Here is a 21,927-nt window from a genome sequence, read left to right on the forward strand (position 1 = left end):
AAGGGCAGGGGGCTGACGGGAGGAGCCTGGTCTGGTTAGTGGGTGTGGTACTACAAACTGGGCGGCTCGAAGGACAGAAATGTATTGTCTCACAGTTCTGGAGGCTGGAAGTCTGACATCAAGGTGTTGGGCAGGGTTTGTTCCTTCTGAGGGCTTTGAGAGAGAACCTGTTCAATGCCACTCTCCTAGCTTCTGGTAGTTTGCCTCAATCTTTGGAGTTCTGAGGTGTGTAGCAGCATTATTCCATCTCTGCCTTCACAATAACACAGTGTTCTCCCTGTGTGCATGCCTTCACATAATTTTCCCTCCATGCATGTCTGTCTCTGTGTGCCAATCCCCCCCACCCTTTAAAAAAAAAAAGATTTTTACTTACGAGACAGAGAGAGTGCACAAGAGTGCAGAAGGAGAGGGAGAGAGAATCTCAAGCCGACTCCTCCCACCCAGCGTGGAACCCGAGGAGGGTAGGGGGCTCAATCCCATGACTTTGAGATCATGACCTGAGCCAAAATCAAGAATGGGATGCCCAACCGACTGAGCCACCGGGGCACCCCCACCCCACCCCACCCTTTATATAAGTACACCAAGTCATATTGGATTAGGGTCCACCCTACGGACATCATCTTAGTTTGATCATGTGCAAAGACCACATTTCCAAATACAGTCAACATTCATAGGTACTGGGGGTCAGGACTTGAACATCCTTTTCCACAATTCAATCCATAACAGTCAGCCTTAATGTAACACAGAACTAGGGTGACTTCTTTTTCAGCAGTCTTTTTGTTAAGAAGGGAGGTGGAGGGCTTTAGAGATAAATTGTCCCCATGCTCAGATTTCTGTGATTGGTTTTTGTTTGCTGAGGATGGTTTTGTCTATTTTCATCACAGCTGGCTTCACAGGTGTGGGACCCGTGCAGTCACACGCAACTCCAGTCTTGGTTTAATGCTCTGCTGTTACTGTCCGAAATTCTGAATAAATTCTGAACAAGAAGTTTTGCATTTTCATTTTTCACTAGGTCCTCACAAATTATGTAGCTGGTCCTGCTTTTCATACATAAGATGGAAGAAAATGACTATGATCTGGTAGTCTTGGAACTAGCTAGAAGCTGACCGGTGGGGTCAGGTCATATAAAATAAGCAGAAGCCTTAAAGGAGGCAGCCAGGCAGGAGATAATGACTTTATTGGGGAATTAAGTATGCCACATGGCATGGTCTCCTCTAGCCTGCAGTGACAAGCATCAGGACCCCTTAAGACAGCACATCCAATTCCATCGCTAAGAAAGTAAAGGGGTGTGTTTTTTCCCTTAGGGAAAAGGCGATCTAATTTCTGTGATTCCCTTTTATCTCCCAATAAGAGAGCTCCGCTTAAAGGACCCTGGTGGTTCTGCCTATAGCATATTTAGAAAAACATTAAATTCAAGTCCACAAACATGCCAGGAATAGAAAGATAAACATGGAGTGACCCTATTTTCAGTAACCTTACAAAGATAATAGGGGGTGATAAGACAGTACAAAAATACAGAAATAAAGGACAACCCAAAAGTCTCCCACATTTCTGAAGGACTCATGATTACACTGAGGGATTTCATAGCGGCAGGAGGAGAAGAGGGGAAGTCAAGAGAAAACTTGATTGAAGAGGTGGAATCTGAGCTGGACTTTGAAGTATGCGTGGGATTTGAATAACAATAATGTCAGCAATTACTGATTAGGCCCAATAGAATGACTGTGTACAGAATTTGAATGGGCAAGTATTAACTCAGTGGTTAAACTCATGGTCCCAGAGCCAGGCTGCCTGTTTTCAAACCTAGCTTTTGCCACTTGAGAGCTACATGACCTTAAGCAAGTTACTTCTCTGTACCTCATTTTCCTCTTCTGCAAAATAGGAAGAATAATAGTATCTATTTCATAGGGTTGTTGTGAAGTTTACATGATAGAACATGCTGAAGGTCTTGGGACAGATCCAGGCAGGAAGCGCTCAATAAATGTTAGGCATTAGTATTTAGCAAACTGAAACCAGTCCAGGTTCAAACTGAACCTGGCTAAGAAACAAAATCACCCAAGGAACTCTTTTTTTAAAGTAAAGGTCCCTGGGCACCTGGGTGGCTTAGTTGGTTAAATGTCAGACTCTTGATTTTGGCTCAGATCGTGATCTCAGGGTTGTGAGACTGAGCCCCGCATCAGGCTCTATGCTGGGCATGGAGCCTGCTTGAGATTCTCTCTCTCTCTCTCTGCCTCTCACACCGCCTCCCTGTCTTCCAAATAAATAAGTAAATAAATAAAGATCCCTACAACACCAACACTGAGTATTGACAAAGATATGGAGCAACTGGAACTCTCATATGTGGCTGATAGGACTATAAAAATGGTACAACCCTTTTGGAAACCGGTCTGGCAGTTTCTCATAGAGTTAAACACACATTTATCTACAGCCTAGCCATTACCATCACAGGGGTTTACCCAAAAGAAATGAAAGACTTGCACAAGAATGTTCATGGCAGCTTTATTCATAATAGCACCAAACACTGGGAACGGCCTGTTGTCCGTCACCAGGAGACTGGGTGAGCAAGCTACAGAACGTCCATACAGTGGCATACTACTCAGTAATAAAAAGAAGAACAACTACTGATACATGCAGCAGCATGAATGGATCTCAAAACCACAGTGCGTGAAAGAAACAGACAAAAAGAGTACATATTATAAGATTCCATTCATATGAAACTCTAGGATAAGCAAAGTTAATCTATGGTGACAGAACACAGATTCATGGTTGCCTGGGAATGGGGCCAGCAGAGACTGACTTGGAAGGGACATAGCAGTGGTGTGTCCAAGTCAGCTGGTATGGCCCCAAGACCAACTGTGAGCCTCTTCAGTGACAACTCTTTCAGTGACGTCATATTGATGGCTTGAAATTGGCCATGCTGGGAATGTTTACACCACAGAGATCAGCAAACACTACAAAGCAGAGCGTTTCTTATCCCAGGGAATCAGTTGTTAAACTTTTACCAACGCACCACTAGGCATGAAGAAAACTTCTGCGCTGTTATAATGTCCTAGCTTGACAGGGTGTGGGTTACACAGGTACAGACATTTGTCAAAACAGATCAAGCTGGTCACTTAGGATTTATGCCTTTCCCTGCTTGCACATTATGCTTCAACGAAACATGTAAAGGAACAAACAAAAAACCCAGGATGGGTGTCTAGGTCCCATTTTAGGCCTATCAAATGGGGCCTGATGCACCCAAGTTGGTACTGGTTCAACGGCCATGTTTGGAAACCACTGGTCAAGTTTGACAGTAAGTACAGGGTTTATTTTATTTTTTAAGATTTATTTATTTATTTGACAGAGAGCACAAGCAGGGGGAGCGGCAGGCAGAGGGAGAGGGAGAAGCAGGCTCCCTGCTGAGCAGGGAGCCCTATGTGGGGCTCAATCCCAGGACCCCGGGATCATGACCTGAGCCGAAGGCAGACGCTTAATGACTAAGCCAGCCAGGCACCCCAGTACAGGGTTTATTTAAAAAAAAAAAAATAGTGATGAGGGGCACCTGGGTGGCTCAGGTGTTTAAGTGTCTGCCTTCGGCTCAGGTCATGATCTCGGGGTCCTGGGATCAAGCCTTGAATCAGGCTCCCAGCTCAGCAAAGAGACTGCTCCTCCCTTTCCTTCTGCCCCTCTCCACTGCTTGTGTGTGCGCGCATGCTCTGTCAAATAAATAAATAAAATCTTTTAAAATAAAATAATAGTAATGATAACTTCAGCGAGAGGTAAAACTATAAAGAATTCTTGGGACCACCTCCGGAAAGACTTTATACGGTCACCCTTGAGAGCTGGCCTTTTTTGCGGGCAGCGGGAAGTTTTCGAGCAGTAGAAGAGACATGATCACAATCTGTGGATCCATATCATCATGGAGGCTGCATTTGAGGGGGAGAGACTTGGGGCCAGAAGACCAACTGGTTCATTCAAGGGGAAATGTGGATGAGCACTAGAACAGACCAAGAAAGGAAATGTGGGAAAAATGGAAAATAAAACATTGCAGAAATAAAGCAGGGAGGGAACGAAGGTGGGCTCATGAGTGGAGCTAATGGTGAACACTGTGGCGTGCTTACCACACGCCACACACACAGTTTCGAGAACCTTGCATGATGCCTTCATTTACTCCTCACAGCGACCTTATGAAGTAGGATGCTATCATTATTTCCATCGTACAGCTGGGGAAACTGAAGCATGGAGAGTATAAGGAACTTGCTTAAGGTCACAGAGCTAGTAACTCTTTGCAATTATTAGTTTTTAATTAACTGTACTGAGGTATAATTTACATACAGTAAAATACACGGATCACAGGTGTACCATTCAAAGAGTTTCGGCAGGTGTATTTGCCTGTGTAACCCACATCACTGTCAAGATCTAGAACATTCCTGTCACTCCAAAACTTTCCCTAGTGCCCCTCCCCAGTCAACCCGCTCACCCTCCCCCGCTGTCCTGGCCCCAGGCATCATGGATGGGCTTTCTGCCACTCCCAGTCGGTTGTGCCTGTTCTGGAAGTCCATATAAATGAAATCATACAATATGGATTTTGTGTCTGTCAAAGACAGAAACTCAAGCAGATCAGAAAAAGAAATACAGTGAGCTAAAGGGAAATCCAGATTCTTCAATGAGATTCCTGGAAATGTGGAAATGAAAGGACTATGGAGATTTTTTAACTTAATCATAGTAGCACTTTCGTGGTGCTTTCTCTGCCGAGACCTAATTTATCTTTAAATTCTGAGAAGGGGAAAGGGAAGAAGGAGTCAAGATCTGTTTTACTGTACAGTTGGGTTGTGAAGGTCTGGAAGGGGCCTTTGCAAATCCTGAACAGGCAAAAGGTCACGGACAGAGCACGTGGTTTATTTTAAACAATCTGGGGTTTAGGCCCTGCTGTACCTCTATACTTTGTTCTTGGAACTCTCATTTTATTGGGACTTTAGAGATGCCCCCAAGCTCCAGCCAGAAACCTTGCCTTTTATGGTCATTTCTGAAGTCCCAATTTGGCCACACACATGCCATCTTCTTTGGCCCAGGAAATGGGCATCCTGTTTCATACTCATGAAATCCATCCCACAGCAACTCTTGTGCCCATGCTAAGCCCAGCGGGAAGCAGCTTGCTTTCTTCACCAGAAGTAGCCCTTGAGGCAAATCCTCCCTTGTGATGTGGCCAGTGATAGGGAAGTGTCTTTGCTTGATCAAGGAAAGAGGTATCTCAGACTGTGGTTTGTAAACTTTGAGGAGTGTGACACCCACTTCCTGTTATTTCAAGACCCTCGTGCTGAACTCTTAAAAGTGCTTGTTACATACCTTTTTTTTTTTTTAAGATTATTTATTTATTTATTTGACAGAGAGAGACACAGCGAGAGAGGGAACACAAGCAGGGGGCTTGTGGGAGAGGGAGAAGCAGGCTTCCCGCTGAGCAGGGAGCCCGATGCAGGGCTTGATCCCAGGTCACTGGGATCATGACCTGAGCTGAAGACAGACGCTTAACGACTGAGCCACCCAGGCGCCCCTACATACCTTTTTTTATTTAAAGAAAATTGAAACGGAGCTGGTTTTTGAAAACCCCAATTGTCTCTTGAATACTCCTAGGGGAGTTCAAGGCCATACACCAAGGGGATGGCCAGTCAAGATTGATGACTGGGGCCAGCAATGGGCCTGATAGCTAACTGCATGGTGGGTGCACTTCTAAACTCGGCCCTTACGCGGTTTAAAAATGTATCCAGGGTTCATTTCCTGGACAACGTAAACATAGAATTACCATATGCCCCAGCAATTCCACTCTTAAGTATATATCCAAAAGAACTGAAAACAGGAGTTTGAACAAAAACTTGCCCATGAATATTCATAGCAGCACTACTCACGATAGCAAAAAGGTAGCAATAACTCAAATGTCCATCAACTGATGAATAGGTAAACAAAATGGAATATTATTTTGCTACAAAAAGGCATGAAGTCCTGACACCTGCTGCCACACGGCTGAGTCTTGAAAACATTATGCCAAGTGAAAGAAGCCAGACACAAAAGTCCCATAGTACATGATTCCATTTATATGGAATATCCAGAAGAGTCAAATTTATAAAGACAGAAAGCAGATGAGTGGTTGCCACGGGTTAGTGAGGAGGGATTGCTTAGGGGGCTCGGATTTCCTTTTCAAGATGATGAAAATGTTTTGGAGCTAGATGGTGGTGATGGCCACACAACCATGTGAAGGCACTAGATGTCACTGAAGGATACATTCTAACACCAAGCCCTGTGCGGGTGCTGGGGTGCAAAGATGGGTCAGACATGGTGGCCATCGGGGCTGACATATGCTCATTCACCTCTTTCAGTAGTTGAGATATTGAAATATCCCATGCCAGTTGGTAAACAGCAATTGCCCTGAGTACCCTCCAGCTGTCCCGGCCCCTCCCCTGAGACTTCTAGATCTCACTACCATCCAATAACCCAAAAGTTCACCCCAGTTACCACCTTCATAGATCTCATGGTCAAATGGTGGACACTCTAGATTTTGCTCGAAAATGATTACCTCCTGCAGAATCTCACGCTTTGAAGTGCACACCCACAGACCACAAACTACACCGTGTTCTTCTGTGCCTCCCTCTCTCCCACTCCCACTGAGCACCATTTCTGTCCTCATGCTACCAGCCCCTCAAAATCTTCTCAACTCTTGCAGTTCACTTCTGGCCTAACCATCTGGGAGCTCATGTACTTTTATCATTCTCCTTGACTCTCTCCTGCCTTGGCCTTCCATTCTTTTTGCTTGCCTAGCCCCATTGCTGGGGAATGTGTCACCTGCCTTCTGCACGTTCGCTTTCTGCCCTGGTGCTCAGGAGCCCTGCCAGGGCGAGTCACAAGGGCAGGTGTCCTGAGAGTTTCGCACCCTTGGGCTGGCAGACGTCAGCTATGCCTTCCCAGCTGGTGGGCAAACTATCCCCCTGCATTTTGTTGATTCCCCATTACTACCTCTTGGTCCATTAATTTCTTCCTTGCATTCTAAATCTTTCTGCTCTGACCTATAAATACACCCAGGTCTCTATTACTCACCCCACCCTGTAACAGAGACATTTATTGCTCAATGAATATTCAGATGTTCCCCCCAATTTTCCAGCACTCTTGCAGTTAGGTGGAGCCATTGGACTGATCTGGCTAATGGGCTTCCAGTGGAAGTAACCCGTCACTTCTGGGCTGAAGCATTTGGAAGCCAGTGCACGACATTCCAGCTCTCTTTCCCCTTGCTCAGTGAGTTGGGAGCTACTGGCTGAGGTGATGTCCTCACTAGATGGGAGTAGTTTTGATCACTGGGTGGTGATCTGGAGAAGAGGGGCCCCGAAGAGTTGCCTAACCAGCACAGAGATATTTGTAAAAGAGAAATCAGACTTTACCATGTGAGCCACTAACATTTAGAGGATAATTTGTTACTGCAGCATAGCCTAGCATTGTACTGGCTGATACACACCCTAAGATAATAATAATCAGAACACCTTCCCTGGAATCTGCTTCTCCTTCACGTTTCCAACTCATTTTTTCCCACCTGATTTTCCTTATGTTTCTCTCCATTGCTGGGGAGAGAACTTCACGTGTAAGATCTATATGCATGTGTGCTGCTTTCCTTTTCTCTCTACAAATTATTCCTCAGTACCTGGTCCCTGACTCACCACTTTACCAAATTATTCTCTGCAAAGCTCCGGTGATGTTCAGTACCCAAATTCAACAGCATTCTTAGCAGCTTCAGCCCCTCTGCAGACAGCTGCCCTGAGGGTCCGCTCTGCTTCTTCGACCCTTTCTCTGGTGTCTTCTGAGAGCTTGGTTACCTGGGTTTTCCTCCTGCCCCATCAATGCTAGTTCTTGGGCTGCTTTGCTGGCTGCCCCTGCTTCTTCCTGCCCCCTAAATATAGCCCATCCCAAGGTCTAGCCTGCAACCCTCTCCACTCTCTGTACTTTCTCTCTTGGTGATCTCACTCAAACTTTGGCTTCAATATTCTTGTTCATGAGTGTGACTCCCAAATTTACTTATGGTCTCTGTTCTCAAAGAGCACCCAGCTAACAGTGGACACCCGAGCTCTCTGAGCTCTAGGACCACAATTCTGCCCACTGGGATGTGTTCACCCATCAGGTATCCAAAACCAAACCCACTTACTCTCTGTCCTTCCAGCAGAAAGCCTGTTACCTTGCCCTCCATAGTACATGGTTTCCCCATCTGACAGCTGCCCAGGCTCAACTTTTGGGGCCTTATTTCTACCCACACATACATCCAGGAAATTCCTAGTTCTGGAAGGTACCATTTATACATTCTTTCCTCCAACTCCTCCCTCCTTTCTGTGCCCTCGGCCACTCCTAGAGCGTTGGGCCTTGCTGACTTGCCTTTGGAGTCTGCACAGCCTCCTCCCTGGGTGCCCTGCCTTTTCTCTTCCAGCCTCCTCCATCTCTTGACCAGCTAAGCTTCAGATCTGCCCCTTCACCTTCAGTGGCTCCCTAGTGCCTCTGAGTCAGTTATGAGCTCCTCAGCCTCAGAGTGGGGGTCTTCTACATTATTACTTTCCTGATCTTATTTTTCCACATCCACAGCCCTCATACTCCAGGAAAACTGGCTTATTTCTTGTTCTCCAAACAAGGGCTCTCCTTATTCGGGTCGTTGCTCGAGCTACTCCTGCTCCCTGGGAGGACCCAACCCCAGCCCTCCTTTCTGTCTGTAGAATCCTACCAATCATTCACACCTATTCTAAATGCCATTTTCTCTAGAGAGACTAGCCTAATTCCCTTGATCTCCCGTGTTTGCTCCCTCTTTCACATCCTTAGAGCTTTTTAACTGTAACTCTCTTATAAGCTGGGACGAAAAACACTTGTTCTCTCTTGACACGGTCCTTCATCTGTATGACATTTTGCAGTCTGTCCTCTCAGCCAGGTGGTTCTTCACAAGGCTCTACCCACATGGCATTTTTAGAAACTGAATTTGTTTTGGTTCCATTTTAGGAAGTGGCACTTATATGATGCTTGTGTTTTCAATCATAAGATTAACCCTCACTTCAAACGGAGAATTACCAATGAAGCAGTGGCTGGGCCTTCCTGGGTCCTGCTTCTGTGAACACTTTTGAATTTAGCAGCATTTTTTGTGACTTCCTGAGCTAAACATAGCTACAAGCGAAACCTGGCTGCTTTGCATGCGCTTGGGGGCCTTCCAGCCAGGTGGTTCTTCTGGAACATTCCAGCTAGCTTCATCCCTGTAAAATTCACCTCTCCCTCACCACACAAGAAAGGCCAGGCTCTGGCCTGGGAATCCAGTCCAAATGGGAACTCTCCATGTGCTCATGAGGCCCACAGCTTTCTGCCTGGGGGGTAGAACTCAGCAAGCCTATTGGGTGAAAAATGGGCCATGCAGTGCCTACTTCAAAGCCACCACAAGTCTGGGCAGGAACCGAAGGAGGATGTGAACTGTGGAGGCTGAGATGCTGAGGAGAAAATTGAGAGCTGACTGGACAGTGGCTCCCAGGGGACAGGGGTGAGGTGCCCCTGCTGGGGGTGGCCAGCATGGCTGCTGGCTGCTGCTGGGCCCCGTTCCATGCACAATGCAAGGAAAGACTATACGGGAAACACCTTCCACTGCTGAAACTCATGAAGGTGGAGGATCTTATCACTCAGAGGCAGAGAGAGAGAGAGAGAGAGAGAGATACACTGGGAACTGAAATCTGTTACCATTCTGCTGCTCTATGGGCCAAACAATGAATCGGAGGGCTTTCAAGGGCCCCCCACCCCAGCCCATCCCAAGGCAGGGCAGTAGGAAGTAGTGGCTGAGGGTGGAGCGTGGCTGAAGAACGTGTTCTCCAACCTACCCCCAGCACCCATGACTTTGATCCACCATGTGTGGGCCAAACCACAGTCATCAGCAGGCCAGCTGGCTGGGGACACCTGTTCTGGTCCGGCTCTCTCCTGTCACAGACAGAGGCTCAGAGGAGTTAAGAGGTATCTGAGGTTGCACAGCCAGTTTTGGGGGAGATAGAGACTCAAGTCCAAGCCTCTTGGTAGCCAGGCCGTGACTCTTTCCATTTAACCCCTCCACCTCTCAGGTTGAGGCAAGAATGAGAATACCCAGAGGCTTTTATCAAGACAGAAGAAAACGAGTTCCCTGTGCATCTGCAAACACAGGCAAGAGAGGCAAAGGGAACGTAAGCGGTTCCTGTGGATGTTCACATGGAGATCTGCCGTTATGACCTAAAGGACCAGTGGGAGTTCAGGGAAAAGTTCAATCCAGGGTTGAGAAAACAATACAGTTAATTTTTTCAAAACACTCAGCAGAGTTGAGAAACAGTGTGTTCCAAAACAAACAAAATCTGTTGACTGAGTGACATATTTTTTATTCATTTCATTGTTTTTGACCTTACTGTTAACTCAAGGCTTTTAAAAAACAAAACAAAACCCAAAGCTGTTATTGTTCAAAATGCAGTTTCCAAGAGAGTAAAAATTAGTCTTTTTGTTTGTTGGTTTGTTTTAATGCCCTAAGCCAGAGCCTTCTCTAACCTTGGATCAGGGTCTCCCCAATCTATTTGCGAACTATTTGTTCAGGGAATAGTTTTCTATGTGGCTCTAGAAAGGTAGGCAATCCCTGAGCGAGGCTTTGCCTATCTGCAGTTGCGGGTTGATCCCAGGTCTATGGAATGGCTCAGAGGCAGGACCGCCCTCCCGTCCGTCAGGAGCCAAGAAGCCATCCCCGGTAAGCTCAGCCAGGCACCTGGTCACTCTCAGCAAGTAAGTCCAGATGGATGAAACAACTTTGGGCCCCTAACAGCCTGGGAGCCCAGAGCCTTTGGTCTCTGCAGCGAGGGTACCTGCGAGGCACCGAAGTCCTTTGGGTCCTGACACTAAGAAAGAGATTTCTGCCTTCATGACCATGTGGACACTTCAATGGGCTTGGAGGGAGCCTACCAGACCCAAAGATGCCTCGTTCCTTCGTCCACCCTGAAGAAAGTGGCTATTGCAAGAAGGCCTGGCCAGTCGTAGCCCCCCAACATCCTACTTGTAAGCTGCTGGGGTGCGTCTAGAGCTGAAATGCCTTTCCAGGGAGCCTTACCCACCGACACTGGACTTCTCTTAATGCACATTCTGCTCTTGTGTCCTAGCTCGGTTGGTGCAAACACTCTGGGGGTATCAAAACACCCTTACCTGGGCCAGGCTCATCTTCCCCATGTTCCTTCTCATCTCCGACCCCCATCTTACACCCCCCCCCCCACCGCAGCCCCCTCTGCCTCCGTCTCTTGCTGCTTCCTCCCCCCCTGTTCTCTTTCCCTGACTTGGGTGGAGTGTGGACCTTTCTGATCCTTTGCCAATCTGGTCATCTTTATGCCTCTTCTCTGCTTCTCCATTCCTGACCCACCAAACCCGAATCTCTAACCAAACCTCCACCCTCCATCCTCAGCCAAACCTGAAAGTCAACACCCTTCCATGAGACACCCTGAATCTTGCCCCTCCTTTGAAGCTCTTTCTTGACTGATGCCCACCATCAGTACCCCTCCTCATGTGTTCGGTTCGTTCCCTTTCCTTCTCTGTGGGATATGCTGGGGAAATGGCAGTGATGCCCAACACGGCCTTTCTGCAAATCCCAGGTCACCACCCATTCGTGGATTGCAACCCACATTAAAAAGAGAAAAAGAAATATAATAGAAAATATTGGAGTGCATCACCCATGGTAAGAGTAAGTATTGTTTCATTTATAGTTTCAGTGTGTGTTTGTTTCAAGTATCAACATAAAAGATATTTCTTACTGTGGGTTGCAGCCTAAACCGGTTTAAAAGTCCCTGATCTACCAAAGAACCAACCTGAAGGCTGAAGACACATTATTGAAAGTGAAGAGAGTGAGAAGTGGTTAAAGAAATTTACATCATGGAAGCTCGAAGGGCCCTGTGATTCCTCCTTCTAAGGGCTGCAGGAGGACGCCCATCCCCCTGACTGGTGGCCTAGAAACTGCCACATTCACACTCAGCACTCTGACTCAAATTTGCATATAAATCAAAGACTGGGGGTGCCTGGGCGGCTCAGTGGGTTAAGCGTCTGCCTTCAGCTCAGGTCATAATCCTGGGGTCCTGGGATCGAGCCCATCATCATCATCATCATCATCATCATCATCATTGGGCTCCCCGCTCAGTAGGGAGTCTGCTTCTCCCTCTCCCTCTGCCCTTCCCCCCCACTCCTGTGCTCTTTCTCTCTCAAATAAATAAATAACATCTTTTAAAAAAAAATCAAAGACTGAAATCTTAATTCACTGTAATCGAGATCAAAAGAAAACTTAAAAGGAAAATGGATCCACCAGAGAAGTTTCCACACAACTTCATCGGCTACTTCTCTGGCCCATAAAAGCAAAGCCCAGAGGACTGTCCCAGGGGAGTGGGGCTCAGCCAAAGTTTGGAAATCTACCAGCTTCTTCAGTCGGATCATCAGATGCTTAAAGTACAACAGGACATGAGAGTCGGTCCCACAGACAGGTGGATGTCCTGGGTGCCCTCAGCTGTGGGCAGGCGTGGCCCAGCCTGGAGTTACTGGCAGTAAAAGGTGAGCACGTTCTCCTGGTTCCCTCGGATCAGGATGACCGGAGGTCGGAGGTCCTGGGACAGTGTCTCCAACCAGGCCATGTACAGCGAGCTCGGGCACTTCCCCTTTCTCCCTATAGGCAAGGTACTGCAAGCAGGAAGAAGCAGCAAATAAACACTTAGCAGGAGCCCTTCCCCACACAGCCCAGCCTGTGATTCTCTTTCTGAGAAACAGAAACTCTGTTTACTGACTCCTTCAGCGCTCCTTCTTCCTAGCCACCTTAAGAACGACCTCCCGCTCTCCTTAAAAGTACAACTCCAAATGTACCTTCAGCTACAAAGCTGGTGTAAACAGAGCCATGGCCTGTAAGACTCACATGATCTGGTCTCCACCAACATCCACAACCTCACCTCCTTCTACCCTCGGCCTCGCTTACAACCCTACAGCCATAATGGCTTTCTTCCATTCCTGAAAAAAAAAATGGCAAGCTTGCTCCTGCCCCAGGGCCTTTGCATGTGATGTTCTCCCCACCCAGAAGGCAGCGCCTCCCACCTTCCACCTGGTTGGCTCCTTCAGATCACCCAGGCCTTGGCTCACCTGCACCTCCTTCTCGGATCACCCCCTTCCAGAGCAGGCTTGCTGTCTCTCTTTATCATAGCACCCTGTTTCATTGTCCTCACAGCCCTTCCCACTCTCCAGACCCTCTTTTCATTTGTTTGTTGTCTGTCTCCCCCAGTCGACCGTATGTTCAGGCCAGGTCTGTCTTGCTCATTATCCTTTCCCTGCGTCTAGAACGCAGTCTGATACAGTGGCAGGGGTCTCTCCCCCTCGGGCCACTTGAATCACGACGATGTGATCTGCTCACACGTTTCAGCTGAGTACCCCTGTCCTGCCTTCCACCATGTATGCGAGGCCCTGGGACCAGTACTCCACCCTTGCCCTGGGAGGGCCCCTTGTCCACATGGCAAAGTCATGCAGATAATGAGGTGCCCTGGGCCACCATTCAGCCAATATCATCACGGCTGTTTCAGGAGGTGACTTTCTCACCATCTTGGGATTCCAAAAATGCTTCAGGATGACCACAGCTGACCTGCTCTTGACTCCAGGACAAGGCAGTAAGTCCCAGGCCCGGCGGGCGGGACGTGAAGTTGGGGCTGCCCTTTGCAGTCCGTTTTCCTACAGGACATCCCTGGCCACTGTTGCATCTGAACTTGAACACAACCCTGGGGAACGGGGCAGGGCCTGCAGCGCTGGCTTTCTTTCCAGCTGAGGGCACCAGGCAGAAAGGAAGACGCTGAGCGACCCTGGCCGCAGGGCCGGGACTCTGGGCGCAGGGCAGCTGTGGGAGCGGCATTGTCCCTCCTCGGCCACGTGGCTCACGTGGCTTTGGCAGGTGGCTTGCAGCCTTGAGCCTCTGTTTTCTCTTCCTTGAGGTGAGGACACACACACCTCCCTCAGAGGCTGTTAGTGAGCTCTAAAGAGGTCAGAGCCTACAAAGGGCGCCTGCAGTGCCCGGCACCTGGCAAGCACCTCCTCGTGGAAGAAGCTATTGTCACACTGCAATTTAGCAGCAGCAAGCGACAAGCTGGTGAGCGGCAGAGCTGGGACTCCAACCAAGGTCCTGGGATTGTCCTACCCCAGATGCCTCTGCTCACAGCGACCCTCACTGAGAAGGCCAACAGGGGGCCCTGGACACCTGTCCCTTGCTTAAAATTCTATCCTCGAAGCCTCCCTTGGGACCACCTCCACCCTCCTTTAAGAAAGCAAGGTCCCCAGACGCCTGGGTGGCACAGTCAGTTGAGCATCTGACTCTTGGTTTCGGCTCAGGTCATGATCTCAGGGTCATGGGGTCAAGCCCCGTGTAGGGCTCCACGCTCAGCATGGAGTTTGCTTCTCCCTCTCCTGCTCCTCCCCCTGCTCTCTCTCTTTCTAAAATAAATAAGAATATTTAAAAAAGAAAAGAAAAGAAAAGCAAGGTCCCCGGGATGGGGAAAGGCCGCAGGAACAGGGGTATTTCATAAAGCTTGCGTTGCCTTAGAACATGTTTGTGTCTAGTGACTCTCAAGGAGAAAGGGAAATGGAAAGATCAAAACAAAACTTTCCTGATTTCACAGTGGTGCTGAAGTTTTGGTTACATCGTCGACAAAGCTCTCCGGGAACTCCTACGTCATTCTCCGGCACTGAGTTCAGAAATTTCAAAGGCTGCGAGGGGGCTGGTGGCTGCATTCTCGAGGGGACACCCGTCACTCCTGCTCTGGCCTTTCAAGCTTCAGCGTCATGTCCCCTTCCCCAGCAGAGGCTGTCCACCTGTCCACCCATCCACCTGTCCGAGGGACAGGCTCCCTTTGCACTCTGCCCCGGCACCTGCCAACGACCCCCAACTCCTGCTCCCAGGATACGCGCACTGGCAGCTACAAATCTTCAGAAGTAAAGCCGCTCCAGAAGAGAGGAACTTTTTGTTCAGATTTGCATCTCTTGGCCACAAAGAAAGGCAGGCTTGGCCCTAACCTCGATCCAAGGCTTCAAAACCCAATCCTTACTTCACGGCTGTGGGATCCTGGGCAAGTTGCCTGACTCCTCTGAGACTCAGTTTCCCTCTCTCCAAAGTGTGTGTGTTGTGGGGGTGATGGGGGTAAAACAGAACCACTGCACAGAGTTTTGAAAATTACTAAGGCCCCATGTCTCCAGGGTGGCTCAATCAATAAAATGCGAAGTTGATTATTATTATTTCGATTATTATTTGCTTTTGAGGAGGGTGTCTTTAGAGGAAAAGAGAGGAATCGAGTCCCAAAAGGGAGACCAGAAATAGGTTGCTCGTCTAGGCAAAGGTTGTTGGGCCAGCTTATTATCTTACAAGGCTGGTTTATCAGCTGCGAGGGTGAAGCTGAACTCAAACATAGGCCATTAATCAGATAAACTGCTGTTAGGTAGACAGCAAACAACCAAGTTCTGCCCCAAACCTGCTCTAGAAAATGGTCTGAGTATGCTCTTCAAAATGCTGGAAAGTGTAATTTTATCTTTCCTCCTGAGGCAGGGGAGGATTTTTTTCTTCCTCAGAAATCATAGCATGTTGGTGTGAAAAGGACAACCTTGGACATAATTAGGTTTAACCCTTCTCTATAATCAGGGAGACTGAGATGCAGAGTAGGCCGCACGGTGAGCAGAGACAAAGCGCAAACCTGCTTCTCGGAACGGGGCTGGCCCTTGTGAAGAGGTGGCTTGGCACATCCCAGGCACCATACCCAAGGAAAGGTCTGGGGAGTCGTCCCGGGATGAAGCCACTGTCTTGCACTCTGACCCGGTCCACAACCCAGGCCAACCTTGCCCTAGGTTGCTGGGTGTTGGCCAGAGGCTTGCAGAGAAACGCAGCCCTTTCTCTTACCACAGTTCCCGCGTCAAGGAAACACAAAGCACTTCTTTGTACCAAAAAAATGCTCTCCCTAAGAGCCCCAGGGAGCAGAGCCGGCTTCCTGGGCATGCAAGCTGTGCAGTCACATGCTCCCCTCCGCCAACACTTAGAAGGGTCGCATGCTGGGTTCCACCCTCCACTGCTGCCTTCTTAATACTTTTTGAATAAGGGGTCCCACTTTTTCATTTGGCGCTGGGGCCCCTCAGTGGTGTGCCTGATCCTGGTTTCAGGGTATGAGAAAACAGGTTCTGCCAGCTTCGGGGCCATCCTGAGGAATTCCCAGGTGGCTAGCCCTCAGGAAAGCCAGGCCAGTTATGGGCCTTGCCAAGTATGCCCGTTCCCTCTGAGCTAGGCTTCCTCTGGGAGAGGGGAGTCAGCGGGCCCGGCTGCCCGTGTTCTCCCTCTAGGCCTCTGGGACCCCCTGTGCCACCGCCACCTGTGCCCTCATCTTCCACTTCCTCGGCTTCGGCCCCGACCCACGAGAAGTGGCTCAGAGCGGGCCACAGGTGGCCGCAGCCGAGGGCCCGTGAGGCATGGAGCCTGGCGCAGCAAGCTTCTGCTCCTGCCGCTGCCCAGGCTTGGCACCCACCACAGCCGGGGGTGGCCCATGGCCAAAGAGGCCTGGGTGATTCCCAAACAACCAGGAATCGCTTTTCTTCTGGAATGAGCGGGGTCGTTTTTGCCAAGCTGAGTTTGGCAGGGAAAGGTGGCAAACAAGGGAAAATGGTGGGGAGGGGAGCCGGCGAGGCCGGAGATGGGTGAGGTCCTAGACCTCTGCCAAATGGCGCTCAGGTGAGGGGAGCCGAGCGGGGGCAGGCCCAGCCACATGCCAACAGGCCGCCTGGGCAGCGTTCCCTGGAGCTTTGGGCCCTTCCGCCTCACAGGGGAGGGCTCGGGCCCTCAGCCGGCGTGCACCTCCTGAGCCCCCTCCCAGAGCGGACATCCTGGGCCTTGGGGACAGCCTTCCCTTCCCAGCAGTGGCTACTTACATGACCACCAGAGCGGCGTCCCGGGAGGAATCCTGCAGAATCTCATTCAGCCTCACCTGCCGGAGGGACTGGAACAAGGAGAAGCCACGGGGTCACTGCCCACATCCTCAAGAGTGGTCCCCGACAAGCCCAGGGGCGTCTTGAAACATTTCAGACCAGATGCATGAATTCTTCCCCCTCAAGTATTACAGACTCTCCCTCCTCCGAGACGGAAGGGGACCCTCAGGGTAACAGAGTGCCAAGTCCACCTCCTCGGGAAACCCTCCTTGGCTTTTCTTTGCCAGACCTCATTTCCATGACTGGGGGTGGCGGGGATTTGTTGGGAGAGAGAGCACATTCTGTGGTGTGGGGTGAGCTGGGTCCACATCTCAGCCCTGAGAGCTCACAGCAGAGAGAACCCAAGCAAAGCACGTGGCCTCCCCGAGCTTCATTGTCTTCACTGTAAAATGGGTACAATAATCCCATTATCGTATCGGGGAATGTGGGCAGCACCGAGGGAGATAACCCACGCAAAAACACGCGGATATTGAGGAGGGCTCAGCACTCGGAAGGCACTTGATAAGGTAGACTCAGAGCAGAGGCGGAATGTGCCACCTCCCCCTCCATAACAGGCTAGGCCAGACCCTTCTTTGGACACTACACTTTATCCAGCATTTTCCAAGGAGCTGTGAGCCCTCTGGGGCAGGGTCTCAGGGCTGACAGATCAGAACTCCCTAAAGCTTATGTGAGATTGGGTTGTGGGGGAGACTCCCTCCCACCCCAAGGCCTGTCTCCAGATTGTTCAGACGTGATTGACACTCAGAGTCTGATTGTGGGAGGACACCCCATTTGAGAGAATGGAAAACATTGGGGAAGTGAGTTCAGTGATTTCACAGACTCCAGACCCTACACTGGTGACATTTTGGGGGGAATAATTCTTCGTCGGGGGAACTGTCCTGTGAGTTGTAGGATGTTTAACAGCCTTCCAGGCTTCTACTCACTAAGTGACAGTAGCAACCCCACTCGCCAGTGGCAGACAGACACACTGTCAAATGTCCTCTGAGGGCAAAGCAGGGGTGGGGGACCACTGACCCGGAGCACAGGGAGCAGAACTGCTCACCCCATCTTAAAGTGGCCATGGCAGCCACTACCCTCTTTTAGGCCTTCAAGAATCTAGAAGATGCTGTCTGGGCGGGGGTGGCCATGATTTTAGGCTACATGTAGGGTGGGGCCTGCAGGCTAAGGGGAATCTTCAAGCAGCTTTGTTGGCCCACAGTGCAAGTTCTACCTTGACCTTTGCCACCTGTGCCATGAATCCCTTCCACCAGGCATAGAGGGGAAGAGGGAGAGCTCCCACCAGTCCATCGCCACAGCGGGCCGTGACTCATGCCACGAACAGCTCTGAGTTCCGCAGCTGATTTACCTAGTGTCTGTGGCTTGAGGATACCTCAGAGGCCAGGGCATGGTGGAGCAGGCCGGTCAAGGGGCGGGGGTTAAGGAAGCTCAGGACAGATGGGGCACGTGGCCCTGACCCAGAGGAGCGCCTTGACCCCCACCCCACCCCAGCCAGGCCCTTCTCCCTCGGGTACCTTGACTCTGTTCTTGTTAATCTCCTCGTCTGAGATCTTCCAGGGGCAGTCCCGCCTCATCTCTGTGACAGTGGTTTCGTCCTTGAAGCCATCATTCAGGCGGAAGGGTGCAATCATGTCCTCAAACCGCTTGGTGCTTGGGACAGAGAGAGCAGGTGAGACCGGGTGAGACAGCCAGTTTCCAGGACAATCAGGTCCCCCAAGGGAGACGGAGATGGGCGCCACGGGGACATGCTTTTCAGGTTGAACGCATTCTGCCGCTGTGGTTTACATCAAAGTGGCTTCCATGTAAAAATCAGCACTGACCCGTTGGGTCTGGCATGCCACGGAACTTCTGTAAGTTGTCCACAACGCCTGGCCTGGGATCTACCCCCACCCCGCCAACCGTTCCCTGGGTGGTTCCTGAGCACTAACTATCCTGCGCCAGGCTCTGCGCTACATACCAGTGAACAAAAAAACCCTACAATGTCCTCTATCTACGGAGCTCACCGTCTGCTGGGCAATAAACAGGCAAATCTAGATCACGAGCTTTATGAAGAAAGCACAAACCGAGTACCAGGACTGGAAATATTTGGGGCAAGGAAGGCCTCCCTGAAGCTGAAGGATGGCTGTCCTTCTGAAGCCAGCTCTTCACAGGCCAGGGGGTGCTGGAGCACACAGAGCTGAAGGTGCAAAGGCCCTGAGGCAGAAGTGTGTTCGGTCTCTTTGAGGAGCAGCAAAGGAGCCAGTATGGCTAGAGCAAGGTGAGGGCAGAGGAAAGTGGGGTGAGTGAGGACACACGAGTGTGGGAGCCTAGACCACGCAGGCCTTCGCTGTTTGCCCTGAGATGGGGAACTGCTGGAGGCTGTTCTGTATGACTTGTCTTACAGGATTAAAAATAGAAATTCAGACTGGTCGGCCCTCAGATGAAACCCGCTGCAGCCATATGGACGGAGGAGCTCACACTGGGGACAGAGTCAAGAGAAAAAGGTCCAGGGCCGAATCCCAAGGATACTGGCAAGTGTCGCTCAGGAAAAGGAGGACTAACCAGCAATCGGAACTGAAAGAAGGGTGGCTGAGGTAGGAGGAATCCTGTGGAGGGTGAAGCCTCCGAAGCTAAAGGAAGAACTGTCCCAAGAGGGAACCTGTGTGGGATGCAGCGGAGAGGCAGAGGAAGATGAGCCAGAAAGGGGTTCTGTGGGGGAGGCGGAGGCCAGTGATGACACCGGCGAGGGGGATCTCCGTAAGGAAGTGGCTGCAAAGAGTGTCGATCTCTTTGGAGAAGTTTGGCTGAGCGAGGGAGGAGAGAGCAGGCCAGGAAGTGAAGGCAGAGAAGGGCCAAGGCTGGGGTTTTAAAGATCAGGGCTGCTGCATGGGGCCTGTGGGCTTGCTCTCGAGCTCCTCCCACGGGGAAGGATGCCCAGATGTCTTCAGTTGTTGCTCCTCCACCAATAGAGACAGCCCAGCTGCATTCTCTCGTGCTTTCTGGTGTGTCTCTGCTGCACTCCTCCCGTGGCCCTGGATTGCTCCCGCCTGCACTTGGGCCGGTGTAGGAGCCGATGTCCATCACCGCGGACTAGGTCCTGCCCTCTCCAGGCAATGGGGAATATAAGGGAGAGGTAAGAGATCGGGACGGACCTGACTTTACCGAGGAGAGTGAGGGCTGGGAAACCTCATGTACATGGATTTACAGAAAGCAAGCCCGATTTTAAATGTCTTAAGTTTCAGACTAGTGAATTGAATCATTGAGCAGGTGAGTCATCATCCCTTCGGACCCACCATTGAGCCTAGCTAGAAGTTCACATGGGGATTTGCTTAAAGTCCGTGAGCTTGCTGGTGCATGGGGGGAGGAGGAGAGTTATGGCCCAGACCCGTCAACGTTTTCCCCACTCCCAGCACCAGTGTGTTCATGGAAATAACATCAGGGGCTGTGGCTGCCACGCTTCTGCCTCAGGGCCTTTGCACCTTCGGTTCTGTTTGCTCCAGTATCCTTCAGCCCCGTGGAAGGGATGTGCCTCTGCCATGGCCCCTGCCCTCCAGCCATGTGTTTCTGGGCATGTGACTCTGCTAACCCCGGTCATGGCCAACTGGAGCAAAGGTAGCCAAGAAAGAGGCTTTGCGGCAACCTCTTCCTGGGCCCCATGGGCAGGGCTGAGCTGGGCCAGTCGCAGTTCCTTTTTCAAGAACTTCAGTTAGGCAAGGCTTAGAGAAGGAAGCAAGTCTGTAGTGGAGCCAAGACCTCATGAAAAGGTCAAGGTCTAGAGCTCAGAAGCCACGAGGAGGCAGAGGCCATTGATCCAGCATTTACTGAACACTGACTCGGGGCTGGATACTGTGTTAAGCACTTTATACAGACTGTCCTTAAGACAGTGGTTATCCAAGTGAAGTGCCGGGACCAGCCCCTGAGAGCTTCTTAGGAATGCAGTTTCTCAGGCGCTATCCGGGACCTACTGACTCAGAATCTTGGGGCGGGGTGGGGCGGGAGGAGCGGGGCTCAGCAAGCTGTGTTTTCATAAGCCCTCCATGTGATTCTGACACAGGCCGAAGTTTGAGAACCACTGCTTTATGACAACCCTTCAGGGTGCTGGAGAAAATTTAGAAATTCATGAGTAGCAAGCAGTGTGAAGTGTGAAGCCAGAGACCCCGCTCCCCCCCCGTTCCTCCCCCCAGGTCTGGGGGTGGGTGGCGGTGGGGTCCCTTGAGGATGAAACACCTGCCTTCCCTCGAGTGGCAGAACAGCCGAGACTTGCACCTGCTTTAAAACACTTGCTCTAAGGAAAGCACAAATGTGAACATTCACTGTCCTCCAGCCCAGGTATGTTTCTGGCAAAGACCAGAGCTCTGATATGCAAAGAAGGAAACCCTGACAGGGAAGATAAAGGGCTGCAAACTCCTCCCCTTCCTCTTTCCTCCCCTGAGCCCCGTCCAGGTGGCTGACAAAGCCTCTGCCCGAGGCTCACCAGACACAGGGCTGTGCGGGGCACACAGCGGGCCCTTCTGCCTGGGAAGTAAGTCAACACAGAGAACTTACTGCTCAGCCCGCGGCTTCTGGTTGATGTCAGGAAGGACGTGAACTTCGTGGAATCCCAGTCGGAACTTGCTCAACAGGGAAATGATCCTGGAAGATGGAGATTTTTTAAATGCGTATTCTTCCATTCAGTGAATTTGTACTGAGTGTCTACCGAGGACGCAGCAGTGAATACAACAGATCAAACCCTGGCCTTAGGGAGTTTACGTTCTCACCCGGGCAGGGGTGAGATAAATATTGATAAAGTAGGTCAGAGGATGAAAAGCGGTAAGGAAAAGTGATTGAGCAGTATTTCCCCAAGTACCTGGTGGCCATCTCTGGACTAGCACACCTTACATTTTAACGTCTATACATCTTCCAGGGACCTTGGTACAATACAGAGTCTGATTCATCTGGTCTGGGGTGAGGCCTGGGATTCTG

General features: G+C 50.4%; 1 protein-coding gene across 3 annotated transcripts in view; it reads right to left on the reverse strand.

Moving 5' to 3' along the window:
• Nucleotides 1-3,681: 3,681 nt before the first annotated feature.
• SLC12A3 (solute carrier family 12 member 3) overlaps nt 3,682-21,927 on the reverse strand; it is a 43,762-nt gene continuing 25,516 nt past the window's right edge. For 2 of the 3 annotated variants that reach the window (XM_035724948.1, XM_035724950.1), the window contains 4 exons: nt 21,511-21,597; nt 18,501-18,636; nt 16,933-17,000; nt 12,254-12,681 (listed from right to left, as the gene is read on the reverse strand). In XM_035724948.1, coding sequence (XP_035580841.1) covers nt 12,540-12,681; nt 16,933-17,000; nt 18,501-18,636; nt 21,511-21,597 — 433 coding nt within the window. In that variant the 3' untranslated portion in view covers nt 12,254-12,539. Of the gene's footprint in view, nt 3,974-12,253; nt 12,682-16,932; nt 17,001-18,500; nt 18,637-21,510; nt 21,598-21,927 lie in introns of those variants that run through there. The other variant, XM_035724949.1, reaches the window with a different exon arrangement.

The sequence above is a fragment of the Zalophus californianus genome, chromosome 17 (assembly GCF_009762305.2).
Source record: "Zalophus californianus isolate mZalCal1 chromosome 17, mZalCal1.pri.v2, whole genome shotgun sequence".
In the NCBI taxonomy this organism is placed as follows: Eukaryota; Metazoa; Chordata; class Mammalia; order Carnivora; family Otariidae; genus Zalophus; species Zalophus californianus.